The 21,033-nt window shown below is 35.8% G+C and overlaps 1 protein-coding gene and 1 non-coding gene across 3 annotated transcripts in view; both read right to left on the bottom strand.

Annotated features, from left to right (window-relative positions):
• Nucleotides 1–3,992: 3,992 nt before the first annotated feature.
• PAN2 (PAN2-PAN3 deadenylation complex catalytic subunit PAN2) overlaps nucleotides 3,993–21,033 on the bottom strand; it is a 62,661-nt gene continuing 45,620 nt past the window's right edge. Inside the window, exons 26-28 of one of the 2 annotated variants that reach the window (XM_089241016.1) lie at nucleotides 14,263–14,442; nucleotides 9,642–9,735; nucleotides 3,993–4,571 (exon numbers count right to left, since the gene is read on the bottom strand). In XM_089241016.1, coding sequence (XP_089097142.1) covers nucleotides 4,396–4,571; nucleotides 9,642–9,735; nucleotides 14,263–14,442 — 450 coding nt within the window. In that variant the 3' untranslated portion in view covers nucleotides 3,993–4,395. Of the gene's footprint in view, nucleotides 4,572–9,641; nucleotides 9,736–14,262; nucleotides 14,443–19,167; nucleotides 19,383–21,033 lie in introns of those variants that run through there. The other variant, XM_089241017.1, reaches the window with a different exon arrangement.
• On the bottom strand, nucleotides 11,946–12,018 carry TRNAT-UGU (transfer RNA threonine (anticodon UGU)). Its single transcript has one exon. It is a non-coding gene; the product is annotated as a tRNA-Thr (tRNA).

Below are 21,033 nucleotides of genomic sequence, written 5' to 3'. Positions count from 1 at the left end.
ATTCATCTCTTCAATTGAAATCCTAATAAACGGCTATTTACTCTTAATTCTCCTTCTTGTAGTTGAAAATAACATGTTAAACATGGAGCATGCTGAACATGGAAGTTTTATTGGGAGCTATATTTATACTGAGAAGAAACAAAAAGACAACGCAAACATTCAGCTGGCTTTACCTTTACCAGGGCCATCTTAAGAGCATCGTGGACTCCGTGCCCTTGACATGGCATCGTATGAGAATTAGGTCTACAGGGCTCTAGCATGGGGGAGGGGCAGCATATAGCCCCCTGCATCTTACAGTAAGGCCTCCAGGCCAGATTTTTAACCGGTCCTTTTGGTCCCACCCTTGTGGGAGACCATGAGACACGGGATCATATAAGATTTCTGGGTTTCATGGCCATATATAGACCTCAAATATCTCATTAATATTGCGAGGGGTTGTATAGGTAATTAAATAAAAAATAATTTTTTATACGGAAAGCCTGTGCTCAAAAAACCCAATTAAATGGTTGTTGCCCTGTCTCTCATGAGGCAGCAAAAGAAAAAAAATCATGTGTCCAAGTGCAATATTTGGTGAGATATTTGAATTTGAAAAACCGTGGAAATTTTGGAAAGAACAGCGTTTAATGCGGAAAAACAGTTTTACCCGCATTTAACGATGTTCTTTCCCAAATTTTGTCCGTTTTTCGAATATCTCTGTGAATATTGCACTTTAGAAACATGAAATATTTTTTGTTGGCTTCAAGAGAGACAGGGCAACAACTCTTCAATTGGAAGTTAGAGCACAAGGATACCGTGTAAAAAATTAGATTTTTTTTATTTTGTTACACACTGTATTTTCACTCTCAAAACTGGTACAGGGTAATATTTCTGAACGCTTGTTGAAATTTTTTTAAATTTGAATCATACTCTATCATTTTCTATGATGGAAAGTTGATGAGATAAAGGCCATGCTAGCACATATATATATACAGGACACCCCTGTATACCTCCTCTAAGGGGAGGAACATGGTTCTCGAGATCGACGTAATGGAACTGTTGATTAGGGCAGAGGCGGATTTATGACTACTACCTGCAGGCGATTCAAATTTCACCGCCCTTCCTCGTTCTAATTTGATGTTCTTGACCATCAACTACGAAAATTTGCCGCCCCTTCGAGCTTGTCGTCCTGTGCTATAGTCCACTTGACCCATCTGCAAATACGCCTCTGAATGAGGCCAGTGCCGTCTTCACGCATGGGTCCAGCCAGGGGTGTCGTAAAAATGAGATATGGTCAAAATTTTCGAGTATGTGAATCAGTTATCGGGTATTCTCTTAGTCAGGTGAGAGAAACCCTTTCCCCCAGAAAAACTACTCTGCCCCGGGAACTATGATACTGTTTAAAGGTGGGACAGTTAATAAATTGGTTTTTATAAAATTAGCTGGAAGATATCGATAGGTTTTAGCACATCTAACGGTCACCATTGATGCTGTGGAATTGGTTCTCCCGACCTCGAATTGCGAATATAAGTCCCCCACCCCTTTCTTCCCTCGCTAAGGTTTCGCTCCAGTTGTGTAGCAGAACCTTTCTTTTCTTTCAAACCGAGCACAACTCCGGTCTATCGCCACAGGCAATCACTACCGAGAGAGTTGCGCCGGAAGTGTCCATGTGTACCTAAGTCTGAGTACGTATCTATTGTTGTGCGTGAATTTTAGTGCTGCCATCTATTTCTCAAACTATGAAGTGGAATGACTGAATATTTGTACCGATGCTGCTTTCTGTGGAGAAACTTTTTGACGGGGAGATCGGCTCGCATTCGCAACTCGAAGTTGGGAACCACACCTCGCGATGCGAGTATCAGCACTGAACATTGAAGGGCGACATACCCCGTTTCACATATCGAAACGTTCCCGAAGGATGGGTGTAGCCAGATACTTTGTTAGCAGAACAAAGTTTATATTTTATAAATAAAATATAAATTACGCCAACGAGCGGGCGATCAGAATTATAAAAATAATTATATGGTGTGATGGGGCGTATAGTCGTCCATCCTATAGGAATATAGTAATCGTCAGTTAAATTATCGTCGATAATCTTGGTGTATAAAATTTTTTGAGAATATACGGTAAATAAGTTAATCAGTCATCCCTGTAGTCATATCGTCCAGCTTCTACATATCAGTGAGTATCGACAGCAGAACCAGTTGTTTTTGTCCAGCCGTTCGGAATCAGCTGTTAATATTGTCCCACGATCTCTTTAGATTAGTTATCTAATAAGAGGTCGTGGCTGTTCGCTTTCTAATATTCTCTTAAACCGAAAGATGCAAGTCGAAGTCTATTTATTCGACCTATACGGGTCTCAGTGCATCTCCGTAATCTCTCTCTCTCTGATAACAAAGCTCAGGTATTGCTCCAAAATCAATGTAAGAAAAGAAAAAGCTGATTCCACAAAATGTTTTGAGAAGGAAAGAAGATAATTGTGCACAATGTTTTAGAAAGGAAAAAGATTCTACAATGTCTTGATGTCGTGCCCAGAGCCGGATTTCCCCCCCCCCCCATAGGCTAGACAGGCTGCAGCTTGAGAAATTACTCAAAGATCAATTTCTCCAAAAAAAGATAATGGGCAGATAATAATCGGCTCTCTAGCCGTGTGTGCGCTCCAACCTATATGTGCCCTCACAACTGTATTTTTTTGCTGGGCAGCGGGCACTATCGCTCATATTTATTGTCGAATGGCTTTTTAATGACCATGAAATACATTGAACATTGAAAGTTCAGACACACCCCGCTTCCCATCTCAAGGAGATATCGAAGCGTTCCCGAAAGATGGGTGCATCCGGAATTTTATTAAATATGTATATGTAGACCATGAAATACAGTCGAACCCTGATTTGATGAATAGGAAGAAATTTATAACTTTTCGTTAAATCGGGGTCAAATTGATCAGTAGCATAAGTAGACTTAAAACGGTAAATTTGAAAGCTACATACGTTGGGATTGGTGTTATAATTTATTACAAAACAATTAAAAATATTATAAACCTGAGAATATAAGTCATGAAGAAATTGCTTGATGGAAGTTTGTTTGGTTTTTTAAAATCAAATTCTGACAAAATTGCCATTTGTTCACAAAATGAAAAACACTCTCTTCAGATGACCAGCCATTCTTTTCTTGTCAAGACAAAGCACAAATATGAAGTGTAACTTCAATTTTTTTTCAAAAAATCTAAACATGTCGACAACACTATGTTTTATGGTATTATTGTATGCAAGTTGGCTACTTGAAACCATCTCAAACACGCCTAAATGACTTTATTGTCCCCTCTATTCAAAAAGGAATAGATTCCTACTCTCCCCTTTTTTGTTTGTCTCTAAAGAGCTGAAGGTGAAATCCTGGGAAGTCAAATATTTCCATTTTGGCTTTGAGTGACTAGAAATTAGCAAAAAAAAAAAAAAAAAAATCAAGGATAGTTATTAAAAAAAGGTTATATCAAGGGTATTTATTCATTGAAAAGTTGGGTTGACTTTTATTTTTGTTAAAATTTCAGAAAAATCTGTTAAACCAAGGAATTTGTTGATTCGGAGCTCATTATATCGAGTCCAAATATAGTAGTCTGATGTTTATTCTCGGGTGCCCATGTAAACCTGGTGTGCACAAGTCTGTTCATGGTTACTAGGGGGAGGGAGTAGAATTGGGAAACAAAGTTTTAGAAAACTGCAAAATACTTAAGCCAGTCCTTGCTTGTGATGCACATCTATTGTCACTAGGACTGCACAGTGGCTGCATATCTACAACACATTTCTATTTTATAATAGACACCAAAAAAAATTCTAATGCTTTTGCTAAAAGACTGAATTTTCATAATAATTAGGAAGTTAATCATTTTCCTAATTCTGGACTGTTTTGCTGACTTGATACTAATAAATTATACCACAATTATAAAGTCTAACCACGCATAATTCACACATATTTGCTAACTGATTTTACACATAAGTACACAAAATAAGCACTTTAAATGTAACAGCGAAAATTATTTAATTTCAAGAATAAAATAAAAATTGAAGAAATGAATACAAAAGGGTGAAACCTGACTAAAGATTAAAAGGTTTCAGTAACATCAAAACATTAAAAAAAAAATCCTTCATGCTATTAACATAAAGACTGCTGAATATATTTACACATGGAAGAGTTCATCTTTGTCATAGTGAAAAGGAAGAATAAAATTTCTTGTGACTTTACAAATAAAATCTTGTATCAATTATATACAAGAAAAAAACAGAGCTTTTCCCTATTCCCTTTTGTTTCCATATACACACACTTGTCTTGTTATACGCACCCATTAAAATACAACTTTATTGGAATGATTAAAAACAGCTGCAGTTCGATCACAATAAAAAACATCCATGACGCTTCCACATTTCAATCATTGTCCAGACCAGGTATTTTCCACTGTAGTGTCCTTCCAACCTCATAGAGTTCCTTCAAGGCCTCATTTACCTTGCCATTTCTCTTCAGATCAAGATATCGCTTATAAAGCTGAAGAGCTGTTTTTGCATCCTCAATAGAATCGTGAGTTTCTGCTTGAATCTTCAGATCTTAAAATAGAAATACAACAATTAACTCTTTGAGGGGTGCTTTGTATTTTATACAGTATTTAATGAAATGACTTGATAAATGTGTGTGAAATGTGGTGAGAAATTATTTTTTGAATGTCTGAAAGGGGAGGTGGGTGGTGGTTTCCGGGTGTAACCACACCCTTGTATAAATGCAAAAACCATAACAGGCAAATTGCCCAACCAGGAGGGTGAAAAAAGATGCCTATAAAAAATATGGATGTCAAATGTATCTATACTATGTATCTATCAAAAATACAGTAACTCAATAAGAGCAATGAAAAAAATACAGCAAACCAAAAAGCTACTGTGCGGTTGCGCGGGCATTGTGCTGGATGATCCATCATCCTGATGATCAAGGTTCGAGCCCCGTTGCTGGCACAGTGGTGGTTGGCCGAAGTTGGTTTTCTGCAGTTTTCCAGCTTCAAGGCGAATGCAAGCTGGTCTCCCAGTTGAAAAAGTCTCTCTGCAGAGAGCAGGCAGACCTACAACACAATACTGATATAACATGAAAATTCAAGCATTTCCATTTTTACTTCAGAAAATGGAAGACAGATGGAAGCATGAACAAGCGCAACTCAACATTAATACGTTAGGAGCCACACACACACTTAGAACATGCATTCCGGCATGTGACAATTCTTTTGAAATTCCGCAGAGGAATGTGTAAGAGGTGCATGTATGGTTGAGTAGCAGCAAACCAAAAAAAGGGCAATAAACAGCCAATAATTATGATAAAATATAATATAATAAAAAAAATGTGTTGGCTGTATTATTCTAAGTATTGATAGCTTCTCGATTTATCCCGAAATGTTTATATTTATTTTTAAACGTGCCAATTGTGTTAGAATTCACGATCCCCGGAGGTAAGCTATTCCATTTATTGACAACCCTTTTAGAGAAAAAAACTCCCTGTGACACCACAACCTCGAGAGTTGTCCCTTACTAAACAATACTGGTGTCCCCTTGTCGAGGCAGTCGACTGACGGTGTATTAACCACTTACCATCCATCTTATATATCCTGTTGAAAAATTTTAAACACTTCAATGATATCCCACGATCCCTGCAATCTTCCGATGTAAACATATTAAAAAAAACTAAATCCCTCTTCATAGCATAAGCCCTGTGAGCCATTAAGAGCATGTGCCATTATTGCTTTTCTCTGAACTTCCCATAAGTCTATGACCCTCTGTAAGTATAGTTTCTAAAACCCCTTCAGCATATTCCAGTCCAGGATGAACTAAGCCTCGGAAAAGCGGAAGAATGACTTAAGGAGAAGCCAGGAGAATGGAAGGACTACTTTAGGAGAATGCAAAGAGATCTTTTTGAGAATGTACTGTATACTTTTCTGACCACTGCTGAACAATAATCAGAAATATGATAATAATACAATACAAATATAACATGATATTGATGAATTTTCAAGATGTTAGTTTTACATCAAAAGCATATAATTATCATTAATTCAAATAATGGTAAAAAAACTGAAAACTCTTATTAAAAAATATAATGACGAATCTAGCACTTAATCTGATTCTATTTTGTACCAACTAATACCGAACATAAAAAAATGTGTGAAATAAAATCATCAAGCACATAAAGTTATTTAGAATTATTCAATAAGAATTTGAATACAAAATTCATTCATATTACTCATTTCTTCTTACTTTTTACAAAACATGAAATTTCTGAAAACATGGGACACCCTTCTGTTAAGCAACATCTGGCACTTTACAAGTTTTACAACCAGAATCGTCTCAAGAGCATCATGGGCCCCTAGGCCAAGTGATTTTTGAGGCCCTACCAGGCAAATTCTTCAAAATTTCAATCAGATCTCATTTTTGTGAGGCCCACCAGGCTGTGCCTGAGTGGATCCATGCCTTAAGACGACACTGACTACAACTACTTAACCGTAAATGCACCTTGTACACATTCCTCAACGGAATTTATAATGAATCTTCACATGCTGGAATGTGTGTTCTTAGTGTATGTGTGGCCCTAACGTATTTATGTTGTCGAGTTGCACTTGTTTCATGTTCATGCTGCCATCTGGCTTCCATTTTCTGAAGTAAAGAATGAAATGCTTGAATTTTCATGTTATGCTAATATCGTGTTGTAGGTCTGCCTGCTCTATGCGGAGAGACTTTTTTAAATGGTAGACTGGCTCGCATTTGCACCTCAAAGCTGAAAAACCCACGTACTATGTACTGCACATAGTGCTTGTTCTCAGTCACTTTCATTGTTTTAGTTGTTTTGATCTTTAATTCAATTTTTTTAGCAATAGTGACTTCATCTGCTTTCATGCCAAAAAAAAGTTTGTTCATAAAAATATCCATTCACTTCTATTTGATTTCTTTGTTTGGTTGTTTTATTATTGACACAGCTGAACATTATTTTTGTCACATACAGAAAATTGAAATTTCTCATAAACATGTTTTTCTTCTTTGCCACAATGCAGCTTCCCTCCAAAGAATTCCCCAGAGAAATTATTTTATAATTGCAGAGGAAAAAAGATTAGAATTGGGGCTAAAATTTTCTCAGCTTGGTGGAGGGGTTGTTAGAACCCCACAACCTCCCCCCCCCCCTCGCATATGCCACTAATGGAGAATCATAAATGCTAGAAAAAACAATTTGAGAATTGATAAGAATTCATACTTAATGAAAAAAAAATTTCAGAATTAACAATAAAAGTATTAAAAGATATATTTTCAGAATTAATGAAGATTCACATTTAATGAAAAAATAATTTCAGAATTAATGAAGTGATATTTCATGAAAAAAATATCAGAATCAATGAAGTGATATTTTATGAAAAAAATATCAGAATTAATGAAAACTCATGGAAAAAAAACAACTTTAGAATAAATAAAATTATGAAATAATACAGTGCCCTCTGTTTAAGTTGTAGTCATGAGCGCTGTTGAGCCCAACCATTAAGACATCAATATGTGAATCTAAATTCATCCATTTGGCCCTCTCGCTATGTGGATTTTTTTTTTTGGCTTTAAATTTATCTGAAAGATTGAAAACCCCTGGTGTACTGTACTTAGAACCCATTCCCCTGAATAAGAATTACAAATTATACCTAATTTTCTTTTATTAATAGAGTAAGACCGCTTTCTATAGAGAGACGTGGATAGAACGAGAGATAATTTCCGTGGTTCCAGAAATACTCTCTCAGTAATCATAAGCACTGATAAGGGAATCGTCTCCATTTCGTCCTCCTCCAAACAAAAAAACCACAGGAAACCGCAGCAGGAAGAAAAAAAGAAAACTGCCATCAACACCTCACACCACGTATTCCTTTTTTTCTCATCAACAAAAAATTTACTGCAAATTCCCAAATAGAATTCTCCCACACTCCACCCCTTGAACATAAACCTTCATTCTACCTGCTCCATTAAAAGTTTCGATCTTACCACTGGTATCCTCACCCTGAATTAATTTAATCAGAATACGACAGACCGATCAATAAAAACCGCTTACCATGGGTGACAGAGGCGGGTCTGAGAGATTATCTGTGGTTCTAGCTTCTCGCTCAGTAATGCCTCCTAGATGATGCTAATAGCTTATACCTAGTGGCATTGATACCACACCTCTGATAAGAGAATTGTCTTCCAGAAGAAACCAACGAAGACTGCACAGGGAAGAAACCCCCACACCATCATTCCACTTCCGCTGCTCTCGTAAAACCAACCTTATCTTCAGAGAGAAGGGTATGTTAACTTTTATTCTTTTAAAAGAAATCGACCCATGCTTCTCTAGAGAATATTATCACCCACGGGTGATACAACGCACACCTCACCGCTCCATCTATTCATCACCACGACGGAAAGTTCGATCTCATCAATGATTGAAGATTTGATTAAATATGAATTCCCTTCCCATTAATAACAATTTATTCAATTTAAATTTACTTTTATTTAATTATTTACTTTTATTTAATTTTTAGATCCCTTCCCGAATCTAAAATACAGTACAGTTTTGTAATATGGGAATGAAAACCTTTCTGAACTAATTACTGATGTTTATATATATAAAACACCAAGCTGGGCCGGAAGAGATCCCTGCGATGGGATAAGTCTGCTGGCAGAGTCCTGGCATTCATTCATTTTCATTCATGATGGATATGAAAGCCTTTATATACATGTGTATGAACAGTCAATGAATGTCCATTGTTAAAATTCAAACACTTGATATGATTGTTGAATGTTTGCCAGCTAGAATTTTACAAAAATTCTTGGACTATTGTTGGTGCAGCAACAATGCATATTGTGTAATCTTGAAAAAAAATTTCTGTGGAAAAACAAGAAATCTTGAAAATCAATATCATGCTGTATCACGTCTTCTTTTAATCATTTCAAAGATAAAAAATCAGAACATGCAAATTATGAGCCAACAACAATTAATGAGCCAACACATAGGCATTGACAAACAACACATTGACTTGAGCACTTATTTGGTGATGGAAAGCTTTATTGTGATCTCTGTTAGAGTGATGTCTGTAAATGTGCAGCAGGCCGCTTGAGTGATATCAACTGCAATGTGGTTCATGAAGTGATCTGCTAATCTGCGCTACTGGTTTCTTGTGTTCTGGAACTGTGCCATGGGTTACTCAAAAGATCTGTGGATATACGCTGGTCCCTTGTGACCTTAAAATGCGCCGCTCAGTTTATTATTACAAAATTTGGTTTGAAGTTGCTGATTACATCAGATGATTCTGAGGGCCATGGGTTGAGTAAGTATGATTCAAGTGATTCAATGCATATCTTATCACATAAGTGACCTGCAGGGCTGTTTCAGATCACTTAAGTGGTTCATGACATCTCTCCAAACCAATGAAGTGGCCTGCACTCTCCTAAAGGTTGAGCAGCCTTGCTGTATAGTATTTTCCGCTGTATTTATTACATTACATTAATATATAATGTAATGAAATGCAATAAAAATGAAATATAATAAAAGTTACATTTTATTCCATTTCATTAGTTAAAATTCCTTTTATATTTATAAAATAAAAACAGACTCAACAAGAAAATAAAATGATCACAAACCCAGAAAATGCCAGGCTAAAAACTGAAGGGATATCATTCTTTTGTTTGGCAATTGGAAAAGATATACTGTATCAACAATTTGCTGAGCTGGAACCTAATTAAATACCGAAATTGAGAATTAACATAAATGGCATGCATGAAAATTTTTGTACCAAACTTTAAAAATTCTAAATTTTGATACATTAATACATATGAACACAGGCATCCCTTGCTTTAAGCAGTTTTGTGTAGCACAATTTTGAAAACTTAATTTTTATAAATTGTGACCTACAAAATTTGGTCTATAGTTTGATTTTAATCCTGGAAATGGGCTGGCTAATTAGAGGTATAAAATGGTTAAAATGAAAAAATTCATTGGACTTGTTGATATAGATGAGGCAAACGTGGAAAAAATGCTCTGAACCACTCTCACCAGATATCACAATTGAACATCATTTGTAACATAACAACATTGCCATCAGACTTTTAATTGAAGAAAACGATTCTAATGAATCTAGAATTGTCATGTTTGCAAGGGATATTCTGAATTTTCTAACTTGCTGAAGTTTTTATAAATAGACGAAGACTGCTATTTGTCAGCTGAATCTCGACTGATTTCACTGAAAACTTATCAGGCTCTTCAGAAAAGGAAGCATCCACATTCACACTGGAATCAATCAGAAGTAGTGAAGACAGAAGTAAAAAAGTATTAATCAAATTTATTCATTTCACCTAAATTGACAAGATTTATTCATAAGTTATGAATAATTAATTCATTCAAAAAAATTAATTTTGCTGCTGGAAGTTGGGTTTACCTTTTTCTTATCCTTTTGAAGAAAACCACCCATCCTTCTCTCACACACGTAAAATTTAATTCTATTTATGCAATTTTGTCTTACGCAATAATTTTGCAGAACCATTAATAGTGTAAATTGAGGGACGCCTGTAATTCAAAGTCATAGCATACAAGTGATTCAATGAAAAAAAACCAATTCTTAGGAACAAAATTTTGACACATATATGTAGATGACAAAAAAATACTACACTGGTGTAAGAAATTTAGAGAATTTGCAGACTTGGTCGATTATCTCTAGAACTACTGTACCGATTTTAATGAAATTTGATATGTACATACATTGATACAATACAAAACAAATAACCACTCAATAATTGTAATACACACGCATGATCGTGCGTAATACTCGTTGGAGTCGGAAGGTATGACACAGCGGTTGCAGAATAATAAAAAAAATGGGTTAATAGATGGGTTAATAGGGGGTATGGTCCCCTCTTACAGATATACAGGTCCCACAGCGTGATTTCATACTTGAAATAAGGCAGTTTATCATTTCCTGAGGCAATTGGTCCCACTCGTTCAGCAACATTGTTTTCATTCCCTGGATGGTTCCCGGAGGGGGGGTTGAAAGTTGCAATTGCCATCCCCAGAGCGTCCCAGACATCCTCTATAGGGTTAAGGTCTGGAGATCTGGCTGGCCAATCCATCCGGCGAATATCCTCACTCTCTAGAAAATCATCGAGCAGAAGAGCTCTATGTGGCCTCACGTTATTGTCCATTAAAATAAACTCAGGGCCAACTGCACCACTGTACATTCATATGGTTCTCTCCATATGAACGTACGGCGAGAATTGGTGCTTAGGCTGAACCAGGACTCATCAGTGAAGAGAACGCCCATTGATCCATACTCCAATCTCTATGCTCTCTGCACCATGATATACGGATTCTCCTGTCCGTAGAAGTGAGCGGGATGCAAACAGCAGGTCTTTTTGCAAACAACCCTGTCTCATGAAGTCTTTTGGAAACAGTCACCCTTGATACAGTGGTTCTTGTGGCTGCATACAAGTCACAAGAGAGCTGAAAAGCTGCAGCACTCCTGTTACGTCTCGCTATAATCGACAAATGGCAATCTTTTCTGGCCGTTGTGGCTATTGGACGACCTTGCCCAGGCTTTCTCTCGATGGATCCGGTATCCTGCAACTGTTTCCATAAGTTACACACGACACTGGGCTTTAAATTGAACTCTCCCCAAATCTGGACTTGAGATTGGCCTGCTTCTAGCCTCCCCACAATTCGCCACCTCATTCCATCATCTAAACGTTGGTGGTTACTCATTTTTACTGCTACAATTTGAAATTAATCGATTGCTGCAAAATAACACCAAGAAATTCGCCGAGGTGTACTAGCAAACGAAATTCGTCTTAACTTACGTGTGCTTATAAAGCCTGTTTCTCTACTACTTCACCAAACACCAACTCTGGCCATATCGCTATATTGCAATTTACTGCCATTACGAAAAACTTAGCGCAAGCCACCAGTGAGGATTGAACTCACGACCCCTGGTTTACAAGACCAGTGTTCTAACCACTGAGCTATGGTGGCACATCTGTGTGCTATCTGTGTGCACATCTATGGTGTTTCTCTACTGGCTCCGCCTACACACACAAATACAAATACAACGCCACAACAGGCAAATTGCCCAACGAGGTGGCTGACTTAAGAACATCATGGATCCCCGAACCCTTTTTTACCCTACCTACTACTGCTACACCACACATGCACCCCGCCCTCAACCCCCCAAGGAACCCCCAACGAATCGGTACATGCGGGAATGTGCGTGTACGTGTAGTGAAACCTGACGTGAAGTTTTTTTGTTTCTCTGTAATGCTTGTTATGTGTGGTGCTGCCATCTGCCACCAGTTTTTCAAACTATGAGTGAAGTGTTATGATTGAATGATTATTCGTTGTAGGACTGTTGCTCTCTGTGGCGAGACTTTTTAACGGGGAGATCGGCTCGCATTTGCGCCTTGAAGTTGGGAACCACAGAAAACCAACTTCAGCCGACCACCACTGTGGGGTTCGAACCCGGATCCTCGCATCGCGAGTCCGTCACTATAACCACTCGACCACCACAGCGGCCGTGTACGCTTACGTATTTGACGTACAAGATTTGCATTTTTGTCTAGAAGCAGTGGTTTTACATTCAGTTCAGTTCATGAAATTCGATAAAATATGCAAATTCTCTTAATTTATTTCACCAGTGTGGGTTTGCTGAAAAAGTATTCAAACGTAATTTTTTGTGCATAAAGCCAATGAAGCTAAGGAGGCATGGTTTATTGCATGTATGCAGGTGATTCTAGCGTACCGGCAAGAATTTTTACCTCTCTGCAAAAGCTACCAGTCGCCGGCAGACCAGCGATGAATGAGGAAGTTTAAGTGAGCACCACCGCCTTTTAATTTTTGATAAAATGGCAGGGGAAAACATGAACACTACAGCATTTAATTCTGTGTGAAGCTTGGAGATTTCCGAGAGGAAACAATCCATAAGATTCAACAGGCGTTTCGACACAAAACAATGGACACCCTCACCATAAAGGAGTGGTATAACCACTTTATAGATAAAAGCACATCAACAGACAAATACATTCTGATAGGCCCTCAACAAACAGAAATGAGATTGCTCTTGACTAAAGTGAGGACTCTGGTAATTCAGAATCATTAAATTATGGTCAGAACTTGCAGACAAGATGAGCATTAGCACTGGATCTATCTATTCCATTTTCAATGATGATTTGATCTTCAGGAGATGCCAATGTCAAAGCAGTGTTGTCTTCTTCGATTCCAGAGGCGTCAACCATCACCAAAAAGTACTACCAAGAGGTTCTGTGTTACAACTGGCAGCTTCTTCACAATTAATGAATGCAGTAGCATTGTTAAACTTTTTCCTTTGGCTGTCTGCCGGCAGGAAAAAAAATCAAGCATGCACACTAGGATCACCTACATACGTGCAACAAATTAAAAAATTCAAATTAAAAAACGTTCCAGCTCAAAATGTGTTCAAAAATCCCCCCGTACCAGTTTTAAGAGTGAACATGCTGTATGTAGCAAAATAAAAGAATCATATAAAAATTTAGGATGCCCTGTCTTGAAATACCCAATTAAAAAGTTGTTGCCAGTCTTTTCTGAATCCAAAAAAATAAAAAAAAAATTTATAAAAAAAATTAATGTTTGTAAGTGATATTTGAATTCACTGATCTATTTGAACTCGAAAATCGGAGATAAGTTTGGTAAGAACAGCAGAAACTAATGGACAGCGCTTCTTTTCCTCATTAGTGCTGTTTTTTTTCCTAACATTTCCCAATTTTTGAATTCAAATGTCTCAGTGAATATTGCATTTAGAAACATTAATTTTTTTCGTTGGCCTCAGGAGACACCGCACAATTTCCTAATTGGGTTTTTTTAAGACGGTGCCCATACAAAAATTTAATTTTTCATTTTGTGACTTACATTACATGTTCACTATTGAAACTGGTACAAGGAGATTGTTTAACACATTTTTAGAAATTTTTAAATTGAAAGCATTTTCTATGATAAGTAGAGAAATAGCTTGGACTGAATTAACAGAATCATCCAAAGTATCTGTTGTCTGAATTTGGTATCATTTCAACCAGTAAATGCACTCTACAATCCTCTGAGTTCGCACAGATTAATTTTAATAACTCTGTATTATACAGTCACATAGCTGATGCAGAGATTACTTTTTATATTTTCATGTGCCAACAAGTTATTTTTGTTAGTACGAAAGAAAAATGAATGAATTAGAGAAAGGGGGAGGTCTATACTCACAACTAAGTTAATCACTCTGAAATCATTCCGCAAGCCATGTCCCACAAATATCACCCCAGAATCGACAAGGTAGCGCAGCTTTTGGTAAGTGGCTTTAAGAGTTGTTAGGTGTTTAGAAGATATTGCTGCATCAAGGTCTCCTGGTTGAATGCCAGAGAACTTTGTGAGGTAGTCGACAACCTAAAACAACCAACCACAAAGAAAAAAAACTATACATTTCCATACACAAGACATTTAATACAGTTCTCACAAATGCATTTTGATTATTAATCTGCATCTTCATTTATTCACCTGAATAGAATAAAAATTTAAATTCATTCAAAAATATATTTCCTTGCTTCATCATGAAACTGTGAAAAAAATAATCATAAATAATTATTTGTGATACATTTTTTTCCTTCACAGTTTCATGATGAGAAAGAAAAATATTTCCAAAGTAATTTAAATTTTTATTCTATTCATATGAATAAAGATGCAAATTAATAATGATCCATAATTTAACATTTCACAGTGAAAATTTTACAGTTAAAAATACCCAAGCATTTTATTCTATACTGTGTGTGTGTGTGTGTGTACAGATATAAATATCCCTTACTTTCAGTTTTTAAATATTTTTATGGTAAATTACATTTCATATTTTCCCTGACAACAATATGTTTTGCTTTAGTCAGTTTTGTGCCAAAGTTGCACGCAGGGTGATTTTCGGAATTCCCTGTTCCAATTTGTTAGGGAATAGCCAAATAACGTGATTTCACATAGGAAAGCATGACAGCAAATAAATGCATGATGTAGTAGCAGAGGGGATGTATGTCTAAAATTTTGGTTCATTAAATCAATTTTTTTGATTTTATCTCTAATCAATATCTTTGTGTGTGAGTGCCATCAAAACAACCCTTGAGTATGAAACTGCTGTCCATAGTGACAAGGACCTTGTAGCACACCCATCAGTTGCTGCTGGCAACATCTGTGAAATGCTGGGCATTTTCCATAATGTCAGACAGACAGTGCAGCTGTGCAGTCTAGCAAATGGTCGCAACATTGAGTATCTGCTGTAAATCTGTAATAATAAAGAAATGAATTTTATTTGAGTTACCACTCACATGTACTATATCCTTTCTTTAATCCCCCTTCTGGGAATATTTTGCCCCTCTAAATGTGAAATTATATTCTTATGCTATTTCGCTACCTCCCCACCAAATTTGAATGTATATGTACTTTTAATTTTTGCGTGCTCTATTACGGTGGGTCACATAAAGCTTGCATTTATGTACTTTTAATGTCTTTAAGTTCCTCTTTAAAGGTATATTCAAACACATCAGTCATGGCTCCCCTTCATTCCATGAGATTGGTCTTGTCTCAGTTGAAAAAATATATATATATATATTCCTCCAACTAGCCTATTAGTTCATACTTATTAGGTGCAGTTCAGCACCTGATCTTGATATGTTTCATGAATGAAACAAATCTCTCGGAACAGACATGAGGCATGACTGTTGTGTGTGCAGAGATGTATTTACGGGGAAATTTATAGGGAAGTGGGGCTTATTGGGCCAAGGGTGGCAATTTGTGAAAAGCACCAAATTTGAGGAATGAATGGTCAAGAAGGTAACTCCACCTCTGCCTAGAGAGAGTGAGGGGCTACATAAGTGAGTAACCCAACCACCTGACCTACAGAGCAAGAGACCAAGTAAGTGAGCAACCAAAAGAATGGCCAAGGAAGTGTGAAAGCACATGAGTTGTTAAAAGAGTGATAGAGATGAAGCCTAGCGGATTTTAGCAATTAGAATAGAATGGGAGAAAGGCAGCAAAATTTGTGCAGTCCACAGGTAGCAAAACCACAAATCTGTCCGTGTGTGTGAATGGACTTTGAATGTTTTTTTTTTTCAATTTCATATCACACTTTGTAGAAAATCAACACAAACATGAAATGGTGAAAAACATATTAGTAAAATATTCCTGACTGCTATTTCCTATAACCAGCATTGAATGATTACACTTATTTAAAAGCAGAATCAACAATTCAAAACACTCTTTTATTATAGAATTGGTACTACTACATCTGAACAGAAAAATTCAATAATTCTCTTACCAGGTGCATATAAATTCATGTTCATGTAACACAATTAGATTTGAAATCTATTGAAACTAAATTTACATTCCTATTTATAGATATTGGCCTGATCTGAATAATTTAGGATTTCCAACTAAAATTGATATAAAGCAAAATGATTATTTCTCAACGGACAATCACTTTTATCTTCTGTGACTGAGGAAGATGTTTCCCTCCCTCTAGGCTCTGCGCCCATCACATTTTATACATAAAAATAAAACTTTTCTTGTAACTTAAAGACAATAAAATATATAATGCAACTACATTGTACAAATACAGTAAATCCTCCCCACTTAACCAACACCCTTCAGATGCGGTCACCCCTCTTTTACTGCCAAATAATAATTTTCCCTGCATAATAAAAGTATGCTTTCAAACCCCTGATTAACAGTCACTCTTATTTTACGGGAAATTTTTTCTGTTCCATTGGTGTCTGCAAAAGAGGTTTTACTGTATATGGAGGGCTCAGCAGCCAATCAGTGTGAATCAGACTGGACAAATTGCAAAAAAAATCTAAGTCATAATTTTTTAGGTGCCAAAATTTTTTTTACCCAAAGAAAAAGGGTCAAACAATATTTATTTCAACTTTTTTCTAGTCATAGTGACTCTTTCATGTCAGCAGATATGCTGTATATTCCAAACATTTTAGGCTGCTCTCAGGCTGAAATTTAGTAATCACACAAAGAAAATTTTAGGTGCCAATACCAATTTTTTAGGGGGCCTGGCACTTGGGATTTGTCCAGCCCTGGTGTAAATCAATAACATTAAAAATGAGATAAAATAATCTTTCTATTCCATGATCAGTGTAAGTGGCGATATCTGTTGTTGCAATATAAAGATAGCACCTTGAATGCTTTGGCAACTGAAATTTTTAACAATGAAGTGGCACTTGCAATACCAAAGTTATTTTCAAAAAATTGACTTACACTGTCTGGCTTCTGAGCCCTCCATATACAGAAAAGGATAAAGAAAACTGAGCTGGCCAATATAAAAAAATAAAATAACTTCTCAACAAATAGAGATAATAGAAAATCGATAATAAAAACATCTTGAAAATCAAATTCACTAGATGCGCATAAATTACTCATGCATATTTAACTCAAAGCATAGTGAAATCATCACTACCACCAACACAAAAAAAAAAAAGGAAATAAAAATAATAAAAAAAGATGAAAAAATCAGTTATTTTTTTACATACTTCAGCATTCAATAGTTTGACATGCTCATAAAGAATATGAATATTATGAGAATTATCACATTTATAATGAAGGTTTTCCATTTCCCATAAATTTAATATTGCTCATCTATGCTTATCAAGTCAGTAGGGATGCAACGAAATTCATATATAACAAATATTTTTTGCTGTTTTCATTTTTACTTTGTCATAAGTGGGGCCCGACTGTATATACACTGAGTGGCCAAAAAAGAACATAGTATAGTATGCTATACCTTCTGCCCAAGCCTTAGAAGAAGTGTTATGATCTGAGTTGATTTTGTTGGACTAGATTAGTCAATACCGTGTTTATTACACAAAGGTTTCTCAAGCAGAAACAGCAATCAGTGGGAATTGATGGTAATGACAAATACACAGGCAAAATAGTCACTATGAAGGTTTTGGAAGATTGGCAGAATAGTCTATTGGAAAAGATGCAAACTATTGTAAAGTGATGGCCTCTATAAGTGAGTTTCTTAGATAGAATGAGAAATGGGCAAAGACTGATGAAGACTTTGAGAAAATACTGTGATCAACAGAATGAAGTCAACTGAAAGTCCCATCATATTTAATGAACATGTGTAGCCATCAATGGATATTTTCTTCTACTAAGGCAGTGACATGCTGCACAATGATGACAAACACTGAGATATATTAATCTCACAAGCTGTAAAAAAATTGATTGAAAAGATACTATGACTACTACTTAACCACACATGCACCTCATACACATTCCTATGCAGAATTTCGAATGAATTGGTATGTGCAGGAACACGAGTGTGAGAGCTTGAGTGTGAGAACATATTTATGATGTTGGAGTTGGATTGTTTTGTGTTATGCTGGTGCTGTCATCTGTTCCCTATATTTTTAATTCGAAATGGTGAATGTTTGAATTTTCCATGTTAGGTATTATATTGAAGATACACCTGCTCTTTGCACAGCAAAATTTTTAAATAGGAGACACAAGCTTGTATTCATACCTAACTACAGAAAACCACAATAGTTGAAAGACACCAGGCATTATTTGTGAAACTTGAATCTGCCACCACCTTGCCCCAACCTAAGTTCAATAACGAACCTATTAACTTTATCCAAGAGAAATTCAAGGAGTCACTGTAGTTTCTTTTTTGATCCACCAATGATATAGGTGAAATAATAGTGCAAATTAGGCTAGAAATAAGTGTTCAGGAATTGTGCACCTTGTAAAGTTAATGTCACAACAAAATCAATCTGTAGTTCATGCTAAAAAAAGCTCAAAGATAATATATTAGAGAGCAAGACATATTTTTTGGCCAGGCAGTGTAGAAAAATACCATATTATTTTATGTTAGTTATCCCTGGAAATAATGACTCCAACAATACATAACCGATATATTGACAAACACACATTAGTGAATATTGAAAAATATTCTTTATAACACTTCAGTGACTGAAATCATTAGTGGTTTTGTGATCAGAACTAGTGAGTAATCTAGTCTAAATTAAATAAATTTAAGTTAGCAGGAGATTAATCAAAAAATTAAAAAAAAAATTCATTCTTAAGTAATCCTAACTTTTCGATAAAAAGAAGGAACAACAGTCAAACAGGAATATCTTTTTTTATTGCACGGCCTTTTGACAAACACACACAATAGCAAACTTATTCGCAAATATGTATTTACGTAACTTCTAAGTAAACAGGAATCTACAATAGTAAACAGGACTACAGAAAAAATCTTGTCATCTGGACAGAGGTTGTGACATAAAAAAGAATGGACTCGTAGATATAAGGCTTGGGAAGACCTCATTATATTATAGCTGAAAGAAGAGAGAAAAAAATGACAGGATAAGGAGCATACAGTTTTAATATTTTCCCTAATTTTGCTTTCTTTTCAATAACTGCATGCAGGAAGAAAAAGGTAGAATACACAAAAGAATCAAGACACAAAAGAAAAATGATTTTACTGAAAAAAAATTGGAGTGCTTCGAAAGAATAGAGTTATTACATCTTAAAAAAGCTGATTTCACCTCTTTAGAGTACTAAAATTCAATTTTTTTTTACAAATATTTTGCCTAAATAAATTTTCAATAAGTATTTAACGAACTATATTTTATCAGATCTTTTATTTTAAAGTTCAACATATAATCAAATAATTTATATAATATCACTCTTTCCACCTAATAAAATTAACACAAGCAAATACACTTAAAACATAAAACCATTATATTTTGTAGAGCCATGTTCTCACCTGCATAATTTGGCAGCACTAAAACTGGTTGTGGGGTGCGGCTACATAAAATTGACTATTAAAATCACCAGCATTGGGCTATAGCCACAACTCAAAACTCATTTTCGCAATGCAGAGTTGTGCAGGTGTGGACCCACCCAGTTTTACTGAAATAACATGCTATTTATCTTACTATCGCAACTGAGTGACACAGTGTTAAGATGCTTGTGTACCATTGTGAAGGTTGCCATCACGTTCCATGTTCAATCCTGGGGAAGAACATAGTTAACAAGATATTTCCCTGCACAAGCCTGAGGCAACCACTGATAGATAGAACATTCATTTTCAACCCACCTCATTAATGGCAGTAAATTGCAATGAAGATATGGCTAGAGTTAGTGTTTTGGTGAAACAGTAGCAGTAGTTATCCTACAGATTCTACCAGTTTCTCATTTTTTAAGAGGAATAAGTTATATTAGTGATGTACACCCCATTAACTATGCACCCTGAATATATATTTGTTAATATATATTCAGGGTGCATAGTTAACAGGGCGTATGGTACTTTACTGGCAAATCATTGATCCAAGAGACAAACTTCCAATTAGAAAAAGTGTCCAAATAATGTGTAGTACTCAGATATGTCATTCATGTTTACAAGGGGTTTTATAGTTATTAAAATAAAAATGTTAACTTTTCATACAGACACTCTGCGCTCAAAAACCTAATTACACAAAGGTGTGTAATTAGGTTGTCTGTCTCTCCTGATGCTAAAAAAACCATGTTTTTAAATGCAATATTCACTGAGATATTCAAAAAAAAAAAAAAAAAAACCCAGGAAATTCGGCAAAAAACAGCATTAAATATGCTGTAAACCATTTTATCTGCATTTAATGTTCTTTTTTCCCCTCGACTTTCCTCCATTTCTCAGATTAGAATATCTCAGTGAATAATGAATCTAGAAGAGTGGAATTTTTTTTAGTTGGCATCAAGAGAGACAGGGCAACAACTTTTTAATTGAGTTTTTGGGGTATACAGGGAATGTATAAAAAGTGTTTTTTATTTTAGTACCTATACAACCCCCGTGAAACATGAATGACATATTTCAGTACTACATGTTAGTTGGGCAATTCTTCTAATTCAAAGTTTGCCTCTAGGATTAAAGGTATACTATTAAAATGCCATACGCCCTGTTGCCTATGAACCCTGCATATGTGTGTGTATATATATATATATTATAGT

Source organism: Pholcus phalangioides, unplaced genomic scaffold, assembly GCF_987345545.1.
Source record: "Pholcus phalangioides strain wild (caught in Gottingen) unplaced genomic scaffold, Ppha-v1.0 ptg000013l_1, whole genome shotgun sequence".
Taxonomy (NCBI): Eukaryota; Metazoa; Arthropoda; class Arachnida; order Araneae; family Pholcidae; genus Pholcus; species Pholcus phalangioides.
This window is presented reverse-complemented; position numbering and strand designations above follow the sequence as displayed.